At 45.5% G+C, this 25,823-nt stretch overlaps 2 protein-coding genes across 2 annotated transcripts in view; both read left to right on the top strand.

Moving 5' to 3' along the window:
• Positions 1–10,757, top strand: part of WAS (WASP actin nucleation promoting factor) — a 52,033-nt gene extending 41,276 nt beyond the window's left edge. The window contains exons 10-12 of the mRNA XM_082263790.1: positions 2,124–2,506; positions 6,432–6,546; positions 10,508–10,757. Of these exons, the coding sequence (XP_082119916.1) occupies positions 2,124–2,506; positions 6,432–6,546; positions 10,508–10,563 (554 nt within the window). The 3' untranslated portion in view covers positions 10,564–10,757. The remainder of the gene's footprint in view (positions 1–2,123; positions 2,507–6,431; positions 6,547–10,507) is intronic.
• Positions 10,758–23,785: 13,028 nt separating this feature from the next.
• Positions 23,786–25,823, top strand: part of SUV39H1 (SUV39H1 histone lysine methyltransferase) — a 37,107-nt gene continuing 35,069 nt past the window's right edge. The window contains exon 1 of the mRNA XM_082262661.1: positions 23,786–23,843. Coding sequence (XP_082118787.1) covers positions 23,816–23,843 — 28 coding nt within the window. The 5' untranslated portion in view covers positions 23,786–23,815. The remainder of the gene's footprint in view (positions 23,844–25,823) is intronic.

The following is a 25,823-nucleotide window of genomic DNA, read 5'->3' as shown; positions in this document are numbered from 1 at the left end:
ACAAAAAGCATATTTTGATTGGTTTGCTCAAAAGTTATTGCGTTTACTAACTAAGGGAAAGTTTTTTGTAATTTTTGTTGTTTATTTTTTAACGCATAATGGTGGCGATCTGCAAATTTTTTGCGGTACTGCGACATTGCGGCGGACAGATCGGACCCTTAACTGACATTTTTGACACTTTTGGGGTTACCAATGACATTACTGCAGTAATCAGTGCTATACATATGCACTGTTACTGTAAAATGACACTGGCAGTGAAGGGGTTAACTTTTTTGGAGAGGGAGGGGTTAAGTGTGTCCCTAGGGGTGTGTTTCTAACTGTGATTGGCTGTGGCTTGAGGTGTAGGAACAGTGATCAACGGTCCTACATAGTAGAACCGTATGATCACTATTCTTACACAGGGGAGAATGACAGGCGGCTTGTTTACATTAGCCGCCTGCCTTTCTCCCGCTCTAACAGACGATCGCGAGTGACCAGCGGACATCGGGTCCACCGGGCACACGCGCGGGGGGGTCCGTGACCGAGCGGGAGCGCGCATCCGGCGGCGAGCGCTCGCTCCCCAGAGCCTCACAGGCAAAGTGACGAATCGATACGTATAGCTGACCGCCGCAGTATATGTACTTGCAGCAAGTTGGCAAGTGGTTGATGACCAGGCCCTATTTTGCGATTCGGCACTGTGTTACCTTAACGGACAATTGCACGGTCGTGCGACACTGTACCCAAATAAAATTGACATCCTTTTTTTCCCACAAATAGAGCTTTTTTTTGGTGGTATTTGATCACCTGTGTGATTTTTATTTTTTGCCCTATAAACAAAAAAAGAGCGACAATTTTGAAAAAAAAAAAACAATATTTTTCACATTCTGCTATATGACATCCCCCCCCCCCAAAAAAAAAAATGTAAAATCAATTTTTTTAACATTTTAGGCCAATTTGTTTTCTGCTACATATTTTTGGTAAAAAAAAAAATCGTAATAAGTGTATTTTGATTGGTTTGCGCAAAAGTTATTGCGTCTATTAACTACGGGAAAGATTTATGTCATTTTTATTGTTTTTTTTATTTTTTACTAGTAATGGTGGCGATCTGTGATTTTTTGCGGAACTGCGACATTGCGGCGGACAGATCGGACCCCAGTGACATTTTTTACACGTTTGGGGGTACCAGTGACATTACTACAGTAATCAGTGCTAAAAATATGCACTGTTACTGTAATAATGCCATTGGCAGGGAAGAGGTTAATAATATTGGTGATCAAGGGGTTAAATGTAAGCCTAGGGGAGTGATTCTAACTGTGCTTACATCAGCCGTCCGTCCTTCTCTGTCAGCGGGGAGAGATCGCAATCAGAGCCGCCTGGCACCCGCACTGGCTTCCCCGCTGACGAGCGGGGGCGGTAGCGCGCCACCGCACGCTCGCCCCCTAGCTTCTCCCAGACGAGCGCCGTACATGTATGGGGTTTTGCCTGGGAGAGCCAGCCTGCCGCAATACATCTGCGGCGGCTGCTAGTCAAGTGGTTAAAGTGATAGATTCACATACTGTATCTTATTGACCAGGGGTCTCCAAATTTTTTCAAAAAATGCCAGTTTACTGTCTTTCAGAATTTGAGGGGGGGGGGTGGAGGGGAGGACTGTGGCCAGTGTAAGTAGAAATGCCCTGTCATTAATGGGAGTAAACAATGCCCCATCATTGGCATTAGTGGGAAAAATGATGTCCCATTGTTATCATTGGAAGGAATAGTGCCCCTTCAATGGTGTCAGTGGGAAGAAAAGTGCCCCATCATTGGTGTCAGTGGGAAGAATAGTGCCCCATCATTGGTGTCAGTGGAAAGAATAGTGCCCCATCATTGGTGTCAGTGGGAAGAATAGTGCCCCATCATTAGTGTCAGTGGAAAGAATAGTGCCCCATCATTGGTGTCAGTGGGAAGAATAGTGCCCCATCATTGTTATTAATGGAAACAATATTGCCTCATCAATGGTATCAGTGGGAGGAATAGTGCATTGTATCAGTGGAAGGAACATTGCCCCAAGGACCAGATAAAAGCAAGCAAAGGGCCACATCCGGCTCCCAGGACACAGTTTGGAGACCACTGTTAGAGACTAATGACGCTGTGTTATTTCTCTACAGATTTAACAGATTCTGCCCCTCCACCTCCACCCTCCCGCCATGCGCCACTGCCACCTCCACCATCACAAGGAAGAAGTAGAACTGGTCCCTTGCCTCCTCCACCAAACAGGTCAACTGCTCCTCCACCACCTCCTCCAACTCGTGTCACTCCTCCTCCACCACCTTCTGGCTCACCAAGAGCACCTCCACCACCTCGAGGGAGTCCCTGTCCACCTGCTCCCCCGCCTCCACCACCTCCACCAGCAGTTCCACCACCACAGATCAGTGGTGGTCCTCCACCTCCGCCACCTCCTGCAGTAGGAAGTCCAGTGGCGATGCCCTCCCTTCCTTCTGGTAGAGGGGCTCTTCTGGACCAGATAAGACAAGGGAAGCAGCTGAACAAGGTAAGGATAGGCTTCTCAGTGAGCTACAGGTAGAAAGCATATTTAATATTTTGACCTGTGCCACTACATTCCTTATTCAGTATCCATTAGAATGTGTATGTAAGAATACAACATGTATAGAGCACTGGACACAGTGGAGGATTATAATAAGGACAGAATCAGTGGGCTAAGCCTCTACTGTAGCCCATATGGATACTACCTTTGGTGCTGTTCATAGTAGGTGCAAGTCTTTAGAATTTATTTTCAGATATATGTAAGCATTAGCAGCCTTTATAATTCATTCAGTGCATGTTTCCTTTAAGATAATCAAACCATAACACAGAATATGCATGGTTATTCCTGATACCCGGAAGCCTAGTTTCAAAGCTATTTGCCACTGTTGCACTTTGAAATTTTCAAATAGTTTTTTGGCATCAAGAAGACTATTAATGTTTCAGCCTTATTCACTCAGGCATACTTGTGTGTACGCCCAGGTACGCAGGTTTGCCCTCGCGGAGATGCGCAGATGGTCCATGCATGTCTGTGCAGGCAGTCCCATTCATGACATTTGGGATGCAATGGCTGCATGGACACAGCCACTGTAATCAAATTTGACAGCTCGGCACCTGCGCATCTTTATGCGGGAAAAAGATGGATCTCACATGATGTATGCTTAAGTACGTCTTAGAGAACTTTATTTTGTACGAAAAAAGTGGTTCAAAAATCCAGTAAGCCCTGTTTTATGTGAATGTAGCACTACTCCCGTAGGAGCTGCAGGAATTACTTGTCCAGGTCTTCCCAACTTCAGCTAGACACACAACAGGCTCATTCCTCCTCAGCACTCTTTCTCCAAAGATCAGTCTAGAGGATGTTATTTTTGTTTTTTGGAGAACTTGGATAAGGGTGAGGGTAGTGCTGGGATACTCCAAGAATGAACACTATGTACATTGAGGACTTAACGTACGCTGAGGACTTAAGGACTCCCTGCTTTAAGTAGTAGTAGAACAAGTAGAGTCAAGTCTCTTCTCTTTAGTGGACAGTGTCTGGAAAGAGCTCTTCTGGACACTAGCCAGTGTCCCATTTAATAGGCTCACAGCTGACTATAACTAAGCACCAGAGGGATAGCTAGAGCAGAATTTCCCCAAGATCTTCCCAATGTCTGTACTCACAAGGCCGAAGGACAGATGGATACCTACTTCCAATCCTCCAAGCAATGCCCCCAGTAATGCTAGACAGATCTATGGCAGACAGCTCCCCTCAGCCAGCTTCTGCTAAGAACCCGGGTCTCTGCTTTCCTCCTTCAAGGTCGCCTACCTGAGGCCTCCATATGGCAGCCTCTGCCTGGGAGGGCAGTGTGCCCCTCTTAGGCTGGACTCCTCCACTCTGGGACAAGACCCAGAGCTTAGTGTGTCCACTGAATAAATACAGTCTCCCAGCATGGCATCAGAGCCTGCCTCTCTGGGGGCTGTATCCCTATTCATGCTACCATCTGCATAGCTTCACACCTACTTTCCAGACATTTTGCATGTCCCCTGGATACAGAGGATGCTATAGACCAGACTGGCAGCAGCTACACACACTGAGCAGACCTCACTAGCAGATTGCAGCTTCACTAATTACAGTGAGCAGAATACCTACCTGTCAAACCAAATACACCCACACTGACTACAGTGCGGCAAATAAAGTTTCCTATTAAAACATAACTAAGTCTAACTTACCTAATTCCTAGCACCTAGCTAGGAGGGTGCTACATGAACATAAAGGTAATCGGATTATTATTAGTGCTGGCTGAGGTTCAGCTATCCATCTATTCTAGAAATAAAAAACATTTTGATAGAGGTCCTAATTTCATGCGGTCGCTCCTACCTGTGAACACAACTTCAAAACAATACACTGGGTATACAGTATATGGATGTATAGACACATTGTACCACTGTCTCTCATGCCCTATTCTCATCTCTCTCTCTTTTACTCTCTTTACTTTCTGTACCTAATCTGAACAATTTTAAACAAATACACCCCTTTCTGGATAAAACTAGAAAAGCCATTTTCAAAGACCTAGGGCTCCATTTGCAAAGCAGCTGTGTGGCCTTACTACGGCCATACCGCTACTTTAAAAAAAAAAAGGTTATATGATTTATAAATGTTGATTGTTCTTTACAAATATTGATTTTATGAATGGGATGTAAAATGCATGCCATGGTGTGGAGCGGGGCTTTTTTTCAGCAGGAACGCAGGGGAATGCAGGGGAACGCAGTTCCGGCACCTTCAATACTTAATGGTACTGTATTTATTGGCAAGGGGTGCTAGGGTGTGCTGGAGGGTCTATTGATACTGTCTGCTGGGGCATCTATTGTTGCTGGAGGTGGATCTGTTTTTGCATGGTTGTTTATTGTTTCTGAGGAGGTCAATTGTTGCTGGTGGGGGGATTATGATGCTGGGGAGTCAATTGTTGCTGGATAGGACCTGCTGTTAAAGAAGGGGTCTATTGATGCTAGCTACTGGGGGATCTGTGGTTGCTGGTCTATTGTACTGCTTTTCTTGCTATTATTACCAAATTCCATACATACAGTATTACTTAGCACCACAAAATGATACCTGGCTCTGTATTCTCTAAAGGGGGCAGAACTGAGAGGTTGAGGGGTTGAATCAAGAAACAGTGCTTGGAGGTGGGTAGGGGCAGAGACAAGAATTGACCCAGAAAGGGGGAGTTCCTGAACCTATTCTCTGAGAAAAAAAGCCCTGGTGTGGAGTAATATTTTGGTATCCACTCTCTATTTTAAATTGGTCCCCTTGAGCCACCCAAAATATAGGCAGCCTAATTTGTATACAAATTATGACTTTTCATACTAAACTCAACTTGGCTCCAACTCTTTTGCCCCTCATTTCTCATGCCTCTTACTGGTCATTTAGGCGCCACAGTAGTCGTAAATTGTATAGTTAACTAAGCAGCGATCTCAATCCCTAAAACCAGCAAAGCTACATACAAGATAAATAAAAACTGGGTAATTTGTACAATCAAATAACAAATAACATTGTGACAATTAATTATCACAGTACCATGTGAAAAAAGACCTTAATTTTAAAAACAGTCCCAGTGATGTTCTACATATATTCATTTTGTGCTATAAATAATGCACTTTGATGCACTCTTCCAACTGTGCACTCCTATCATACAGACGTTCATTCCTTAGAACTGACCCCTATGTAGACAGAAGGTCTTAAAGAGGAACTTTACCCATAACAAAGTGATAAAAATAGTTTTCTTTAGCAAGGAACATACATTCCACATTAATAATTATGCTACCACAATCAGTGTGTGCTGTAAATTAGAGGCTTCCATTTTGTTAAAGCCCAGAGCCCCTGAACAGCAGAAAATATTTTATTCTGTCAGCAGATCGGCCTCTCGTGACTCTGATTTTAGGCACAGTGCCGAAAATAGAGAGCAACTGAGCATGTGCAGAGCAGGGTGAGACAGTGTATTTCTGGATTTTAAACAGTATAGGCATTTATTTTCAATGTTTTACATCGCTTTACTTGCAAAATGGGCCAGCCTGAAGTGATCTATCAGTGCTTAATTTTTTTACTAAAGTTCCACTTTAAAGTACTGATAGTATATTTCTCTACAAGGGTTGATTGGCAGGGTTTCCCCATAACCCCCAGGTTCTATTGGTTCCAATACATCCAACATCCTGCTTTCTCACAAACATATACCACATCTAAATCATGTAACAGCCTCTTTGACATAAGTTCTGTCACCTACATCTCTTGATGTACCATAAATTCTGCTGTTTTCTCTGATGGTAACATATGCATTTTCCTCATATATCCATTTTAAATCTCCCAGGTTTGTGATAAGGTGAATTTACAGTAAATGCTGATATCAAATGCAATACATTTTAACCAAACATGTTTTCTTTCTCTAAATGATCCTTTATATCATTAGGTAACAGAACAGACGGAAGCCCCATCCTCTCCTCTCCCGGACGCTAGTTCTGAGGGCTTAGTGGGTGCTCTTATGCACGTCATGCAGAAAAGAAGCAAAGTGATCCATTCCTCAGGTAAGGCCTGCTTAAAGATCCTCTCTGGAGAACATTGTGTACACACTGCAGTGGCAGGCATTCTGAGAATAGAACATACATCAACAGGGCCACCATCGGGGGGGGGGGGGGGGTTGGCCCATACAGATGTAGAGGGCCCGGGCGCCCTGAGGGACGAGGCCCCAAACAGGGCAATCTTTAACGGTGGGGTGAGGGCAGGATAGTGCCTTGTGGTTCATCTCCACATGGCGAGGAGGCGGCTGTGGGGAAGGCAAGCTTTGCAGCCAGGGCTGCTAGGGCCAAGTGCCCAGGAGGGAGAAGACTTCCACTGCCTCCAGTGCCTCCCAGAGCCTGGACTCCTCCAACCTCCTCTTGGCTTCCGGCTCCAACATCAACAGGGACGGCGGCCCAGAGGACGAGGACTGGCAGGAGGCACAGGCACTCATGAATCTGCTGGAAGGAGTAGAGCATCTAGGAGTATGCATGTGTCTTTACAGAGGAAGACGTTCTAAGATTGCTGTCTAAAGTGAAGACAAATAAGTCACAGGGTCCTGATGAGATACACCCAAAATTATTAAAAGAGCTTAGTGGTGAGCTGGCAAAACCATTAACAGATTTATTTAACCAATCATTAGTAACAGGAGTCGTCCCGGAAGATTGGAAATTGGCAAATGTCATGCCCATTCACAAGAAAGGTAGTAGGGGGGAATCGAGCAACTATAGACCAGTGAGTCTGACATCAATAGTAGGCAAATTAATGGAAACCCTATTAAAGGATAGGATTGTGGAACATCTTAAATCCCATGGATTGCAAGATGAAAAACAACATGGGTTTACTTCAGGGAGATCATGTCAAACAAATCTTATAGATTTTTTTGACTGGGTGACTAAAATAATAGACGGTGGAGGTGCAGTAGACATTGCATATCTAGATTTTAGTAAGGCTTTTGACACTGTCCCACATAGAAGACTTATCAATAAACTGCAGTCATTGAGCATGGACTCCCATATTGTTGAGTGGATTAGGCAGTGGCTGAGTGACAGACAACAGAGGGTTGTAGTCAATGGAGAACATTCAGAACAAGGTCATGTTACCAGTGGGGTACCTCAGGGATCTGTACTGGGACCAATTTTGTTTAATATCTTCATAAGTGATATTACAAAAGGCCTCGATGGTAAGGTTTGTCTTTTTGCTGATGACACAAAGATATGTAACAGGGTTGATGTTCCTGGAGGGAAACGCCAAATGGAAAAGGATTTAGGAAAACTAGAAGAATGGTCAGAACTCTGGCAACTGAAATTTAATGTGGATAAGTGCAAGATAATGCACCTGGGGCGTAAAAACCCAAGGGAAGAATATAGAATATTTGACACAGTCCTGACCTCAGTATCTGAGGAAAGGGATTTAGGAGTAATTATTTCAGAAGACTTAAAGGTGGGAAGACAATGTAATAGAGCAGCACGAAATGCCAGCAGAATGCTTGGATGTATAGGGAGAGGTATAAGCAGTAGAAAGAGAGAAGTGCTTATGCCGCTGTACAGAACACTGGTGAGACCTCACTTGGAGTATTGTGCGCAGTATTGGAGGCCATATCTCCAGAAGGATATAGATACTCTAGAGAGAGTTAAGAGAAGAGCTACTAAACTAGTACATGGATTGCAGGAAAAAACCTACCAGGAAAGGTTAAAGGACCTTAACATGTATAGCTTGGAAGAAAGAAGAGACAGAGGGGATATGATAGAAACTTTTAAATACATAAAGGGAATCAACTCGGTAAAGGAGGAGAGCATATTTAAAAGAAGAAAAACTACCACAAGAGGACACAGTTTTAAATTAGAGGGGCAAAGGTTTAAAAGTAATATGAGGAAGTATTACTTTACTGAGAGAGTAGTGGATGCATGGAATAACCTTCCTGCAGAAGTGGTAGCTGCAAATACAGTGAAGGAGTTTAAGCATGCATGGGATAGGCATAAGGCTATCCTTCATATAAGATAGGGCCAGGGACTATTCATAGGATTCAGATATATTGGGCAGACTAGATGGGCCAAATGGTTCTTATCTGCCGACACATTCTATGTTTCTATGTTTCTATGTTTCTATGTTTCTATGAGTAGAAGGAGTCCTGACCACTGTTGGCCAGCATGAATGTCCTACTGCTACCATGGAAGGTACTAGGCATCACACACAGTCACCCACCCGCCAACAGGCACTAGGACAGGAGTGACTGCAGAAAGGGCTAGGGTCTCTCTCTCACCCCCTCTCCCCCCCCTCTCTCACCCCAACCTTTCACCCCCTCTCTCTCTCTCCCCCTCTCTCTCTCACACCCCATCTCTCTCGCTCTCTGCCCTCTCTCTCTTCACCTCTCTCTCTCACCTCCTTCTCTGTCTCTCTCTCATCCCTCCATCTCTCCCCACCCTCTCTCTCTCTCTCTCTCTCTCTCCCCCCCTCTCTCTCTCACCCCCATCTCTCTCTCTCCCCCCCTCTCTCTCTCACCCCCATCTCTCTCTCTCTCCACCCTCTCTCTCACACCCCTCTCTTTTTTTCCCCTCTCTTTCTCACCCCCTTCTCTCTCTCATACCCCCCTCTTTCCCATAACCCTCTTTATATTCCCCTTTCTATCACCCCCTCACTTTCTCCCCCCCACCCCTCTCTTTATCACTCCTCTCTCATCCCCTTCTCTCTCACTCTTCTATCTCTCACTCTTATTTCACTCTCTCTCTTTCTGTCTTTTACCACCCCCATGGAGAACATGGGATTGTGGGGATGGGACTAGAGAAGGAGCTGGAGGAGGACATGGGGTGGAGGAGATGGAACTGGAGGAGGAGGAGGACATGGGAGGGGATTGAAATGGAGGAGGAGGAGGACATTGTATGGAGGACATGGGACTGAAGGAGGGGGAGGACATGGTATGGAGGACATGGGACTAGAGAAGGAGGAGGACATGATATGAGGACATGGGACTAGAGGAGGACATTGTATGGAGGAGATGGGACTGGAGGAGGAGGAGGACATGGGGTGGAGTGAATAAATGGGACTGGAGGAGAAGGAGGACATGGGAGTGGAGGAGGAGGAGGACATTGGATGGAAGAGATGAGACTTGAAAAGGAGGACATGGTATGGAGAAGGAGGACATGGGATAGAGGAGATGGGACAGGAGGAGGAGGAAATGAGACTAAAGAAGAAGGAAGATGTGGGATGGAGGATATATTGAGTTGTAAAAGTGTAAAATAAAAGTGGGTGCACTGAAGGACTGGATGGCCAGTGGGTGGATTCAGTGGGATAGCTAGTAGGCAGACCCTGGGGAATGTTGATGGTCAGGCCCAGGGGGGCCCAGGTTTTAAGCTGTGTAAGGGTCCCTAAAACTTCTGATGGCTGCCCTGTGCAGCAAACAAAATACACAGACATTGTTGTCTATGGCCTGCTTTATGGAGCACCAAGGCTTCCTAAAGAGCAGAAATAAGCCTCATGTTACATTGTACGTTACCGCATAAGCCCGTGTGAATAAGGCCAAAGGGACCAAGCAGGGCCCCTCCACGAGTTGAGCAGCCTCAAAGACTTCTACCTGTTCTGGTGGCAATTTTGGACAAGAAATAGAGGGAAACTCAACAACAAGGTCTCAGAAAGCAATAAAAACCCAACAGAGGTTTTTTTTTTTTTCATTTATAGTTCAGAGTTATTTCGCTCTTCAGCAAAGCGTGTGGTACAGTATAACAGAAAGCAGTCTGCCAAACATTGCAGAACAATGACAGTCATTAGGTACATAACAATAAGAGCAATGAAAAAGTCAATGCACATCCGGAAACGTGTCTTCTTGTACGTGTCTTTAACCATTAGAGATCCAAACAGAGGTTTTAGTCCTTCAGCCACTATCCAAAAAAAAAAAAAAAAACTTTGTCTGGAGATTGAAAACTAATAAGATTTTTTTCCCATTACTTTGCTTCTATTCCCATATTCAATTTTCTGTGCTTTCTGTATCTTCAGATGACGATGATGATGATCCAGGGGATGACGATGATGATGACGAATGGGATGACTGAGTCCATGACAAGCCATCACTGGACAACCTGCCTTATAACTATGGCACAATGGGTTTCTAAATCTTGAGTTTCATCCTTTAATGACTAAATATTAATTTGCAGATTTTTTTGCCATGTGACTCAGAGTGGATCTCTGAGATTCGTGCTTTATAGTGTTTTCTAATAAACAGAAATAAAATGGGTAAAGAAAAATGTCCCACAGAAATTATTATGTCACATTTCTAGTAACATGTATGTACAATCCAAACGCCTTCAATACAAGATTAGTTCTGTTGGTAGAAAGTTGAAAAGTGGCATCCTGAAATTATTTAAACTCTACTTGTAGCTAAAAGGTTTGGGGCTTGAGGCTCCATTCACATCTGATATTTTTCCAGGCATTTTTTTCTGGCGTTTTTGTAGCATTTTTGTGCAGGTATTGAGAGTTGACAAGTGACCAATGAAAAACAGTAAAACGCCAGTAATCTGCCAAACAAAAAATACTTTTTGGAGCGATGGGCGTTTTGCTTAAGGCTAGAGAACGCTCAGATGTCAACAGGAACCATTGAAATTAATAGGAATTGTCTTCAAAGATTTCTAAAGTCAAAACTTCTTCATCTGATAGAGTCAGAGGGATTCTGAAACCCCTGCAAGGTTTCACTGCTGTCTGTGTCTCTGTTGTGACCACTGTCATTGGAACATAACGTGAGAGGAAGTCTAAAATGTCACTGTTGCCACTAAAAAAGGTGATGGTAGAAATCTTTTAACTGGGGTATCTGTGATGTTTACTGTCCAGAAGATGATTTCCCCCTGGACAGACAGTAAAGGAAAATCTCTCCAGTGGGACAGAAAAAGCCTCCATTTATAAAATGTCTTGATGTCACACCACTTCCTCAAACTGAATCTATCTAAAACCCAGCTCATAATATTTCCTCCTGCACGTGCCCCTTCCCCTGAATTCTCTGTCAAGATCAATGGAACAACTATCAGTCCTTCCACACATGCCAGGGTGCTAGGGGTAACCCTGGACTCTGCACTGTCCTTTCAGGCTCACATCCAATCCCTGTCAAAATCATGCCGCCTTAACCTCCACATCATCGCTAGAATACGGCCCTTTTTAACCAACGACACCACCAAGCTTTTAATTCACGCCCTGGTTGACTCTCGCCTTGACTACTGCAACTCCCTCCTCATTGGATTACCTTTACATAGATTATCCCCCCTTCAATCCATAATGAATGCTGCTGCAAAACTTATCCACCTTACCAACCGTTCAGTGTCCTCCACCCGTCCCTGCCAATCCCTTCACTGGCTTCCACTCACCCAACAAATAAAATTCAAAGTGCTAACAATAGTTTACACAACTCTGCCCCCAGCTACATCACTAACCTGATCTCAAAATATCAACCAAGCCGCTCTCTTCGGTCCTCCCAAGACCTCCTGCTCTCTAGCTCCCTTGTCACCTCTTCCCATGCTCGCCTCCAGGATTTCTCCAGAGCTTCTCCCATTCTTTGGAACTCTCTACCCCAATATGTCCGACTGTCCCCTAATCTATCAATCTTTAGATGATCCCTGAAAACCCTTCTCTTTAAAGAAGCCTATCCCGCTACTAACTAATACACTGTTTCACTGTTTCAGCTCATCCCCCACAGCTATTACCTTTTGTATCAATTGACCCTCCCTTTTAGATTGTAAGCCCTAACGAGCAGGGCCCTCTGATTCCTCTTGTTCCAAATTGTATTTTAACTGTAATGTCTGCCTTAATTTTGTTAAGCGCTGCGCAAACTGTTGGCGCTATATAAATCCTGTATTATAATAATAATAATTTTCACAGAATACAGGGTATTTTATGACAGGATGAAGGGTAGGTGAATATCATGATCTTCCTTCCTCCAATCAATGTGTTCTGTGAAAAGAATACAAAATGTTTTGTAAATGGAGGACGTAGAGCGGCCGTCACTAAATGGCGGCCCGAGGTCCATTGGCGGCCCGTACGATGCTTTCACCCGGACCGCGAGGCCGCCTCCTTTATTCATTCAATGGTTTGCTGGGACCGCCGGTGTCCCAGCAACCAGTGACGTACTGTGTGTGCGCTGCGGTTCCCGCCCGGTGTCCTGTCGGGCCGCGAGTAGGGGCGTGACGTCACGCGCACGACCCGCCCCCCGCTCCTGACTGCGGCTCCCATTCAGCCAGGCAGCGAGTTGGGGCGTGACATTATGTGCGCGCCCCGCCCCCCCTGCTCGTGGCTTCTGGCTCGGCTCCTGGCTCCAGGTATGTGGAGCACAAGGGGAGAAAGGAATGTGGTCATAGCTGCACTTAAAGCTGATGGGAGGTTTTTAAAGTGTGCAGATTGATGGGCATATTTTGTAGTGCTCATTAGAGTGCCCCATAAAAAAAGTGCCCATCAGAGTGCCCCCCAACATAAAATGTGCCCATCAGCATGCCCCTTATTTTATGTTAAGGGACACTCTAATGGGCATATTTAATGTTAAGGGGCACTCTAATGGGCATATTTTATGTTAAGGGGCACTCTAATGGGCAGATTTTATGTTAGGGGGCACTCTGATGGGCACATTTTATGTTAGGGGGCACTCTGATGGGCACATTTTATGTTAGGGGGCACTCTGGGCACATTTTATGTTAGGGGGCACTCTGAAGGGCACATTTTATGTTAGGGGGCACTCTGATGGGCATATTTTATGCTACTCTGATGGGCATATTTATGCTAAGGGGCACTCTGATGGGCATATTTTATGCTAAGGGGCACTCTAATGGCCATATTTTATGTTAAGGGGCACTCTAATGGCCATATTTTATGTTAAGAGCAACGCTGATTTACACGTTTTGTTTTGCCCATCAGAGTGCCCCCTAACATAAAATGTGTCCATCTGAGTGCCCCCTAACATAAAATGTGTCCATCTGAGTGCCCCCTAACATAAAATATGCCCATCAGAGTGCCCCCTAACATAAAATGTGCCCATCAGCGTGTCCCTTATTTTATGTTAAGGGTCACGCTGATGAGCAAATTTTATGCTAAGGGCACATTTTATGTTGGGGGGTGCTCTGATGGGCACATTTTATGTTAGGGGGCACTCTGATGGGCATATTTTATGTTAGGGGCACTCGGATGGGCATATTTTATGTTAAGAGCAACGCTAATGGACACGTTTTTGTTTTGCCCATCTTTCTGAGTCATAGCTAAGACTTCAGATTCGGACCTCGGCCCAAAGAAAATTTTAGCAACCGGACCTCCTTGAATTTTAATTCATTACCCCTGACGTAGAGTGTAACCAAACAGCCTTCACTGTACACTGTATGTAATGTACCAGAGCGGGCAGTATAATTTTTGGAGCTGGAAGTTCTGCACTGCGTCAGCAGCACCTACTAAATGGAGAAATTACCAGCAAGAGTTCCTGATTCCCCTTTATATGACCTTTAAGTGAATAACTCTACACCAAGTTCACTGGTCCCTGATGAAATCTGCTGGGGGTTTTCACATATCCCTCCTTACTCCCATTTGCTCGTTACTCAATAAACAGCTCAGGATATTTGGTTTTATATTTATTGTGGAACTTGGATGGGAGAAGGGAATAGTGGGATAATTGTGGAAGCACTGCTTTTACCATAATGACACTTGTATGGAAGAATTAAGTCTTCTTGCTCTCTCTAGCAGCAGACTTGATGCAACTACATTATCTTCAGGACACTCTGTAGCATCCCCTTGACTGACACCCGTCCACTGTCTCTTCTACTTGAAGGATTGGTCCTCAGAGGACAGGCCCCATGACACACAACTATACAAAAAATGGTCGCTCCCCCACCTATAACTGGTCTTAACAGCTAGGAGCGCTGTGCCTCATTTGGAACAAAGTCCCCCTGCCCCTCCTTATTTGTCCCTCATTTTTTTTTTTTTTTCCAAAAATTTGTCCCTCATTTTGGTCTATTCTATATACTGTATATGTATATAAAATGCACACAAAAAAAAAAAAAGTGTTTTACAGTTGTTGTAGCAATGTTTCCAGGCCTGTGGCCTGAGGTGCATCTGTCATTGTTACCGGTTACATCTCCAGCCCATGTGAGCTGCGGCCCTGGGTGTGAGAACTGAGACATTGACAACTCCGGCATCTTTGTTTGGTTGTTTTATTGTAGTTTTAGGGGATGGGAGAAGGGAATGAGTGGGATACTCCTTTGGCTCGACTATATACAATTCCGGGACTTTATAGCAAAAATGCCCGTTAGCGATGTCTTGACGCCACCCAAAGCTAGCCAACGCTTACTGACGCTTTGAACACACTGTATTTCTAAAAGCTGTGCTGGAACTCCGACTTAAGTCCAAAAGATCCAGGACTGTAGAACATTGCACTTCTGATACTGCTTGCACTGCAAAGTCACTGACCACTCCCTCCAGCCTTGCACTGGCTTAACCACTTTACCACCGGAGGATTTTGCTGTCTTACGTCTGGGCCACTTTTTGCGAGTCTGCACTGTGCAAATTTAACTGACAATTGCGCGGTCATGCAACACCGTACCCAAACAAAATTTACGTCCTTTTTTCCCACAAACAGAGCTTTCTTTTGGTGGGATTTGATCATCTCTGCGATTTAAATTTTTTGCGATATTAATAAAAAAATGCAACAATTTTGAAAAAATAACAATATTTTTCTACTTTGACAGTTAAAAAATATCCAATATTTTTGTCATATGTTTAGGCCAAAATGTATTTAGCTACATGTCTTTGACAAAAAAATTCTCAATGAGCGTATTTTTAACCGCTTTAAGAAGATTTTACCCCATTCCTGACCAGGCCATATTTTGCGATTCGGCACTGCGTTACTTTAACGGACAATTGCGCCGTCGTGCGATGCTGTACCCAAATTAAATTGATGTCCTTTTTTTTCCCCACAAATAGCGCTTTCTTTGTGTGGTATTTGATCACCTGTACGATTTTTACTTTTTGCGCTATCATCAAAAAAAGAGCTACAATTTTGAAAAAAATAACAATATTTTTCACATTTTTTTATATGAAATCCCCCCCCCCCCCCAAAAAAAAAAATGTAAAAATCACATTTTTTTAACACTTTAGGCCAATTTGATTTCTGCTACATATTTTTGGTAAAAAAAATCGCAATAAGCATATTTTGATTGGTTTGCGCAAAAGTTATCGCAGCTACTAATTGCGGGAAGTTTATGTCATTTTTATTGTTTTTTTTTTAACTAGTAATGGCGGCAATCTGGCGGCGATCTGCGATTTTTTTTGCGGGACTGCGACATTGCGGCGGACAGATCGGACCCTTGACTGACATTTTTGACACTTTTGGGGGTACTAGTGACATTACTACAGTAATCAGTGCTATACATATGCACTGTTACTGTAAAAATTACACTGGCAGGGAAGGGGTTAACTTTTATTGGTGATCAAAGGGTTAATGTATGCCTGGTGCTTACTGACGTGTGTGGGGGGAGGGGACTATGTGACACAGGCACAGATCGCAGGTTCAGCTATGCTGAATCCTGCAATCTGACCCTGCCTGTCACTTAGGAGATCGGGGAAGAGCAGCGGTGATCACCGCCACTCCTGCCCTGGCCCGACTCCCGCTGTGACTGAATACAGCGGGAGCGAGCGCCGGCGAGAGAGGGGAATGTCTGGTGACACAGTACAGTGAGCAGTGGGAAAGTGGTTAAGGTAGCTTGACTGTGGATTCCTGTATGGCTGCAACTCCTAATTGATGCACTACACGCTGTGCACTAACTCTGCAGGGCCCAAAACTACAGGTACCCCTTTTATCACTTCAGGGTCCTCTGACCAGGCACCCCCTTTACAGCTAGCTGACACTTGGATCCCAGAACCTTCTCTGGAGTGGTCCCCCTCTAACACTAGGCAGACCCTTCAGGGACAATCCTCAGTACTCTTCGACCTGTGTAGGCTTTCCTGGTACTGGACCCCTCTTGCTCTCCGCTGGTTCTCGGCACACCGGATCCCCCTGAGCTCAACTCAGCACTCTCTGGATTCTCAGGCAGCACCAGAGACATCTGCTTCCTCTGACAGGAGAGGAGACAGACGCATTCTCTTTCCTGGGAATCTGCTTCCTGCCAAAGACCACGAGTCACGCACGCCTCTCAGACTTATACCCACTCCCAGCAAAATCTGCCTTCTTGGGTAGTTACAAGCCTGAATGTGTCCCTGATTGGGTTTCCTCCACTGCCCCTATGAGAAGCCTCTCACAGAGCCAGTGGGGAGTCTCCCCTTTCAGCAGACACACCTGGAAGCCATGACACTCTAACCAAAAAGCAATCATGGCCCTGCTGTTAGGCAGACAAGGCCCACTATGCATTTACCTAGCATCTACCTGTAGGGTGCTGCACCGTGCTAAACTTTTCATCCAATTTCTAAATCGCTGCGTTTGAAAATTTCAAAAGCCAATATAGGGGGTTGTGTCCTTTGCCAAAATACTTTAGAAATAGGTGTCCCTCATTCTTTTCTCAGAAAGTTGGGAGGTATGCCTTCGGGTTCAGCTCCTCTCTGACTTTCAGGCCCTCAGGTTGACTACCCAAGGCCGCATTGCAACTTCTACAGAGGAGGGGCACAGAGTGGCGATTTTGGCTCTGAGGAAGAGGGTTCTCCCTCGAAACGCGTAAGCCACATCAGGTTTTGAGGACGCCATCACGCTATCCAGCAGTAGAGAAGTGTCCTGGAAGCGAGCGGTGCCCATTTCCTATATGCTTGTTCATATGCTACGTTTGTGAGTATATTGTACGCTACCCTTCTTTGATTTTAATAAACTTTTAAGTGGTAATGCACAAGGTCGGTGCGCCCTTCTCTTGTTGTTTTCTTGTAGCATCCAGTATTCAGTCTGGGAGTTGGGGCTCCCTGGCTGTAAGGCACACTGAACACCGGCGGCTGGGGGTAACGTCAGCGGCGGGAGTCAGTAAAACAGGACTGGTTAATGCCTATTGCTCCTCCTTTGTGAAAGCGCCCACCTAGGAAGGAGAGGGGGCTTTATCCATGTCTTACTGTGTTTCTTCAGGAGAGGCAGGGTGCCACCCAGCGCACCAGGATAATGTCATCGGCAATCGATGCAGCCGTTCTCTGCATCGATGCAGAATCACGAATGGCTGCATCTGCTGTGTCAGTTTCATTCTGGGATACTGTATTGTCCCGGAATAATGGTGCCCAGGACAGACCCGCAAAATGCGGTACTGTCCCAGGCAATCCAAGACACGTGGTCACCCTAGTGGGGGCCTGAGCTGCATACCACAAATGGAAGGGGTGGTTGCCGGATCCATTACCCCCAATGAAAGGGGTAAGGGCTGCGTCACTGCCATTACATAATTAGAGCTGCTTCACTGCTCCCGACAGATGGTATGGAGCCTGCTTTACAGTGCTGAAGGCTACTTAGCTGTGTGATGTATTTAGGTTCATTTTTCTTTTCACCAATGGAAGTGTTGACATCCACTTTAATAGCCTCTGACGAAAGGGGCTTCTTCACTGATCACCAACGAAATCATGTGCATGGGTGATCGCCCACTCACAGCCGACCATGTTAGAGGAGGGGCTTGTCCACCACAGCAGAGGTGGGGCCTGATCCACTTTTCCACCACAGCAGGGTGGGGGCTGACCCACTTGCCAACCGCAGCAGGATGGGAGCTGATCCACTGAGCTACAAAAGCAAGGGTGGGTGCCGATCCATTGACTACCAACGTGAGGGGAGGGGGTCTGAACTGCGTACCACCCCAATGGAAGTGGTGGGGGCCTGATCCACTACCACCAATGAAATAGGTGAGGGCTGCATAAGAGGTGGGGCCTATTCCACTTGTTCACCACGGCAGAGGTGGGGCCTGATCCACTTGTCCACCGCAGAAGCGTGGGGGCTGATCCACTTGCCAACCACAGCAGGGTGAGAATCGATCCACTGATTTACAAAAGCAGGGGTGGGGCCAATCCACTGACCACCAATGGAAGGGGTGGGAGCCAATCCACTTATCACCAACGGAAAGGGTGGGGCCCTGATCTGGGTACCACCATTGGAAGAGGTGGGGGCCTGATCCAGTACCATCAATTGAAGAGGTGAGGACTGCATCACTGCAATACCATGATTGGAGCTGCTTCACTGCTCCCGACAGATGTCATGGGGCCTACTTTACAGTGCTGAAGGACACTTTGCTGTGTGTTGTGTTTAGGTGCATTTTCGTTTTCACCAATGGAAGTGTTGTGGTCTGCTTCAATTGCCCCTGACAGAAGGGACTGCTTGAGTGGTCCCCGATAAAATCATGTGCACAGGTAATCACCTACTCACAGCCAACCATGTTAGAGGTGGGGCATTGTCCACCATGGCAGAAGTGGGGTCTGATCCACCTTTCCACCACAGCAGGGTGGGGGCTAATCCACTTGCCAACCACAGTAGGTTGGGAGCCAATCCACTGATCTACAAAATCAGAGGTGGGGGCAATCCCCTGACCACCAGTGGAAGGTGTGGGAGCCGATCCACTTAGGGGCCTGATCCACTACTATCAATGGAAGGGATGAGCGCTGTATCACTGCTATACCATGATTGGTGCTGCTTCACTGCTCCTGACAGGCTTGGTTCACAGTGCTTAAGGCCACTTACTTGTGTCAGGTACTTAAGTGCATTTTCCTGATCGCCAACAGGGGTATACAGGGCACATATTGAGTTATACAGGTGATGAATGGGGCATACAGGGGGTGTATGGAAATATACACGTGATAAAAAGGGGTATAAAGGGGTTGTAAAGCGGTATACAGGTGATGAGTGGCTCTATACAGGGGGTGTATGGAAGTATACAGGTGATGAATGAGGGTATAAAGGTAGGTACACAGGGAGTGCATGGAGGTGTCAAAGTAATTAAAAGAGATGTATGGGATTTCTGTTTTTTCCAGATTCATAGTTACCTAGGTGGATGTGGCATCGGTCGAATGCTGCATCTGTCCCCTGGCGCCTCTATACTGAGAACCGAGAGATCTAACACCTCTCAGTATCTGGCATGGATGCCCACTCAGGACATTTATACATACCAGAAACTGGTGCGGATACAGGCACTGCCCCTTATGCACCATCAAGAAGGAAACTGCACCACATGTTTTCTGGCAGTGCCACTTTGCACACGACCTGTTGAGGGCCTTGGAACCAGAGTTCAAGGACTTTGTGCCACAGACAGCCATCAACTGTTCTGTGGGTATTTTGCTCAGGAGGACATTGATGGCACCTGGCGGGTGATGTGTTGCTTTTAGGATTGCCTCTTGGAAGATCAGGAAGGATTTTTTTTCCCCTGCTGGAGCAAACACCTGGATACACAATGTACATGCAATGATATGTACAGTTTCATTAACATATGTCAAAGTTGCAAAATTGTGTTCAAGCATTAGGATTTGTGTTATCCTCTGCCATGAGGGGATTAATAATATGTATTTAAAATAAAATGTATTGATTTAATCATTTCATTAATTATTCATTTATTTATAATATTTATAACATATTTAATGATAAAATCATCTAATTATAGAATACATTAATTATCATCGGTTCTGTGTCCCTGCCCCTAAATATTGACCTATCTGATACTCTACTGCAGCCTTTTTCAACCAGGATGCCCAGACACCCTGGGGTGCCTTGAGGTGTCTCCAGGGGTGCCTTGGCAAAATGCTCAAAAATCGCCCAAACATTGTATACAAGCCAGCATGTGGATGAAGCCTGCCTTTTAGTTACACTAAGCAAGCCACATGTTTTCATTGTGCACCATTACAACCTTCTAGCTGCTGGTGTCCTAACAACCAAGCTGGGATCCTCAAACTATGGCCCTCCAGCTGTTGTGGAACTACACATCCCATGAGGCATTGAAAAAATTGGACATTCACAGACATGACAAGGCATGATGGGAGATGTAGTTCCTGAACAGCTGGAGGGCCATAGTTTGAAGACCCCTGCGTCTACACAAACTGTTGGCGCTATATAAATCTTGTATAATAATAATAATAATTCATCCATTATTAACTTTAGAATTCAGGGATGTGAGTGGAGACTGTGGGTCATGGCACTGTTCACATCATTACCTGTCTTTAGACCCTTGATCCAAGAGCATCATCAGTTATTACGGAGGATGTCAGTCACCTGCATAGCATCCTTGTATCCCTCTCTCTTGCCCCTCTACATCAGCGTTGGGGTCCCATTAGCTGAGTGATGGAGAAAAACTGAGGGAGAAGAGAAACATTGGAATACTAGTCAGTGCCAGTTTGCAAAAGTTCATTTGGTTTGGAAGAATTAATCCCCTCTAATGTTGGGTGTCCTTACTTGTGTGGATGTTGCTGCATTATGTAAAACTATTAGAATATTTTTTACATTTTAGAATGGGGTTCCTCTAGACCAGGGATAGGCAAACTGTGGTCCTCCAGCAAAACTACAATTCCCATCATGCCTCTAGGTGTCATGCTTGTGGCTGTCAGAGTCTTGCTATGCTCATTGGACTTGAAGTTCTGCAACATCTGGAGGGCCACAGTTTGCATATCCCTGCTCTACACTGTCCATAATTTTTTAAGGGTGCCTTGAGATTTTCTATAATTTTTAAAGGGTGCTTTGACTGAAAAATGGTTAAGAGACACTGCTCTACTGCATCAGGGAAGAGAAAGTGAATGTGAGGAGGTTTGAATGAGAGAAAGAGCTCACTCCTGTGATGGAGGAGGTGAGCAGTAATGTCTAGGCCTCACTTAGCTTCGTCCTGGGAGGATTCCAGTCAAGGTGAGAGGTATGTAAATGGCCTACACCTATAGCAGGGATATGCAAACCCTGGCCCTCCAGCTGTTGCAAAACTACAAGTCCCATCATGCCTTTGCCTCTGGGTGTCATGCTTGTGGCTGTCAGAGTCTTGCTATGCATCATGGGACTTGTAGTTCTGCAACATCTGGAGGGCCAGGGTTTGCATATCTCTGACCTCTAGCAAGGTCTAGGGATCTCCCTTATCTGCCAAGGCAGTTTTGTGGTAAAAGTGAACTATTGCATTATTTAAAAACCTTATGCTGCTTACATTAGTAAATAGATAGAAAGGTATGTTATATTTACTTGTTTGAATCTTGTCTTTCACATTTCTTCAGTAGTTTCCTGATTTATGACCTAGCCCAAAATGATGCCATACATTCCAAGAGTCTTTATGGCCTTTTTTTGTCTTTCATCTAGAGAAGGGGCTTTCTAAGCACACCCTCCTGTCTGCATTCCTGAGCTAAGTGCAGATGGATTCCAGGAAGTAAATGCAACAATAATATGTCTGCCTGTACTCAAGATAGCCATGGCCAGATAGGCTAAGAGCCGGTTCACACTACCACGACTCAAAGTTGCCCCAACTTTGAAGTCGCCCGTGCAGCACGACTTCATCGCGGCTTGCAAACGACTTCTCATAATAGAAGTCAATGCAAGTCGTTCCGACTTCTCACAAAAGTAGTGCAGGAACCTTTTTCTAAGTCGGAGCGACTTGAGTCGCTCTGATTAGAATGGTTCCATTGCACAGCATGGTCGCCTGACAAGTCTGAGTAGTGTGAACCGGCTCTTAGGGGATATTTTTTAACCACTTTGCCGTCTGCTCACTAGAGCTCTACTGCGGCAAAGTGGTTCGTTATCGTCTGGCGACGTAGACCTACGTCACCAGACACTCCCCCTTCTGTATTCAGTCACAGCAGGAGTCGGGCCAGAGGAGGAGCAGCGACGATCGCCGCTTCTCTTCCCTGATCGTCGGGGATCGAGTGTGGAGATCCGCCCGCTTGTGTAAACAAAGCGGGCGGATCTCCTAAGTGACAGGCAGTGACAGATTACAGGATTCAGCATAGCTGAACCTGCGATTTGTCCTTGTGTCACTCAGTCACCTTTCGCCACACATGTTAGTAAGCACCAGGCATACATTAACCCCTCCCTCTCCAATAAAATTAACCCCTTCCCTGCCAGTGTCATTTTTACAGTAACAGTGCATATGTATAGCACTGATTACTGCAGTAATGTCACTGGTAACCCCAAAAGTGTCAAAAATGTCAGTCAAGGGTCCGATCTGTACGCCGCAATGTCGCAGTCCCGCAAAAAAATTGCAGATCGCCGCCATTACTCGTTAAAAAAAACCCACCAAAAACGAGAGAAATCTTTCCCTTAGTTAGCAAACGCAATAACTTTTGCGCAAACCAATCAAAATACGCTTATTGTGATTTTTTTTACCAAAAATATGTAGCAGAAAACAAATTGGCCTAAAATGATAAAAAATTTAGATTTTTACATTTTTTGGGGGGAATTTCATATAAAAAAATGTGAAAAATATTGTTATTTTTTCAAAATTGTCGCTCTTTTTTTGTTTATAGCGCAAAAAGTAAAAATCGCACAGGTGATCAAATACCACCAAAAGAAAGCTCTGTTTGTGGGAAAAAAAGGACGTCAATTTTGTTTGGGTATAGCATTGCATGACCGCGCAATTGTCAGTTAAAGACGCACAGCGCCGAATCGCAAAAAGTGGCCTGGACGTAAGACAGCAAAATCCTCCGGTGGTAAAGTGATTTCTGAGCAAGCATGGAGATATGGGGGTTTGCTTTGAATAACAAACATGAATGAATTGGTGCTTCCAGTTCATTGGGTCCTCTGTTACAGCTTAGTTCTGCTTTAATAAAAGGAAAAACTTTTTATTGGAAATTGTGTTTGGTGATCTAGACATAACACAAATGTATGAATGAGGGCTGCTGTGGTAGCCCCCTCATACAGAAAACATTGAGAGATAGAAGCTCTCCTTGTGTAATCAAAGACAATCAGCTGTCAGTGCTAACACAAAGCACCACCAGCTGTCACACTGACAGAGATGCCCACCAGCGATACAGTCTTCTACGTATGCCCAGCTATTTACCATAAAACGCTAGTATAAAAGTTCTCCTGGCTCCTAGAGTCTTATTAAATACAACCACCTTTTCACAACATGTACCCAGTATTTCACACAGCCGCCATCATACTGTAGCCCACTGTCCGTAAAGCTCAATGTTAAAGCTTAACAAAAATGGCCGCCAGGGAGCGAAGACTATTCGCTCTCGGCCTCTTGCGGCTGCCAACAACCTTGAGGCGGACGCAAGCGCTTTTCCCGCCTCTTTGGCGAGCCTAATGAAATGGCGCGCAATTTCGCGTACCCTCCTCTTTGGTGACGTCACGCCGGCCGCGGCCAATCAGAAGCCGGCCATGCTGCCCGCGCCGGGGCTCAGGGGCCAATCGGAATAAAGACTGGACCCGGGGGCGCAGAGACTGTCCCGCGCAACATGGCGGAGAATTTAAACGCTGTTCGTGGTGAGTGTCCCGGGGAGGAAGGTGTGGGGTTTGGGGGTGCTGTGAGGGAGAGGAAGAAGGGGGAGGTAACGGCTGGGTGCGGGGGACTCCGGGAAGTGAGGTGTATGAAGGTCTGAGGCTTCCACTCCTCCAGCTCTCGCTCCCAGTTCCTGGTCTCCAGGGTATGGGGGTCACCTGTGACAGGACAGGGTTCCAGCGATGGTGGTGGAGTTATTACCCTTCTATTGGAAAGCAGGGGGTGCTTATAAAGAGGACCTGACATTGTCCCCTCTCATAGTCCTCAGTGTGGTCTTTGCTGTGCTGGAGGAAAACTTTCTGTTTGTATGACTGGGACTTTTCCTGCATGGGCCAGGGGCTCCCCTTCTGCTGATCTCAGTCATGTTCCTGACAGGAAGGGATTGTAGATGGGAATGACTTCTCCACCACCTCAGGGACACCTATTATTATACCACACAGCTTTGTCTGTCTGCACCTCCTTCACACAGGACCCACTAAACTAGTGTCTGTCTGTGGAGCACAGGGGTCCAAATAATGGTGATTGGGGTGCAGCGACTAGAGCCGCCTTTCCCAACCTTTCAACACAGAGGAAGCCTTGAAAAAATGTTCAGATCTCGGGGAACCAATGCTACAAATGACTATATCTACAACTCCTAATACATTAGTGTGATGGTCAGTGGGATGAATGCTCCTTACACTTGTGAACATTGGGAAGAATTACCTTCTTCCAGATGGCTAAAAAGATCAAAGGTGTCAGGGGAACTTACTGAAAGGCAGAAATTGCTTAAGGAACCCGTAGCAACCTCTGCAGGAACCCTGGGGTTCCACGGAAACTTTAGGCTAGACAGACAGATGCGGCTCCTACTCTGACATCTGTGCGGCTTCATGTCCCTGAACACACCCGCATGGGTGTCAGGTTGGGAGCAGCATCTGCTGTCCCAATTGACCTCAAAGGGACTGCCTGCATAGGGATGCATGGAATACCTGTACATCTTTGCGAGGGTAGGGCTCCATTCACACCGGAGCGTATCGATTTTGCTTTTTTTTTATTTTTTTTGCCAATAGAAAGTCCTAGTGGGAGGAGAAGGGGAGGGAATTTAGGGTGAAGAACTGCTATTTAAGCAGAAAATGCTTGTAAAATGCTGGAGTCATGCATTTCTATTAGTCATTGGGGCCAAAAAAAGCTTGTAAAATGCCTCCTGTGCGTGTTTGCTGCAGGTGCGCTGCGAATTCAGCCATACAAAGTGTATGGCTAAATTCGCATCCGCACATCAGATCGCATGTAATGAAGGAGCAGTGCGCTCCCAATTACATGCGATCAGTGCATCCGCAGAAGTGTGAACCGGCACTCAGGGCCAGTTCACACCACATGCAACCCAGTGCACTTTGTTTTCTGCATCAAAAATGCATGGAAAGTAGGTTATATGATTTCCAATGAAGATGTATGTGATGAGGCGGCGCTGCTGGTTAATGCACAAACAAAAAAGTGTGACATATATATATATAAGGGATGCACCGAAATGAAAATTTTCGGCCAAAAGCGAAAATGCAGGATGCCCTTGGCCGAAAACTGAAAATTACTTTTTTCCCCCAAATAATTTTAAAATAGATAGAAGAGGGGCATACACCAAAAACAGGCAGCGACGTACACCGGTCGCTGCCACCCTGTCACAGTATTTCTACTGTGATGGGTTGGCAAGAGGTTAATTTAATTACCAATGGTATTAGTATTTTGCAGCATGAGGGGGTTAATATATTGTCACTGCTGGTCACTGATGCATTAGTGACTGACCAGTGGCAGTTAATTAACCCCTTTGTGCTGCATTAGTGTAACCAGTATCAGTGTTAATTAACACTGGTTGCACTGATACTGGTTGCACTAATGCAGCACAAAGGGGTTAATTAACTGCCACTTGTCGGTCACTAATGCATCAGTGACCAGCAGTGACAATATATTAACCCCCTCATGCTGCAAAATACTAA

The sequence above is a fragment of the Pelophylax lessonae genome (assembly GCF_965119305.1).
Source record: "Pelophylax lessonae genome assembly, chromosome: 7".
Lineage (NCBI taxonomy): Eukaryota > Metazoa > Chordata > Amphibia > Anura > Ranidae > Pelophylax > Pelophylax lessonae.
This window is presented reverse-complemented; position numbering and strand designations above follow the sequence as displayed.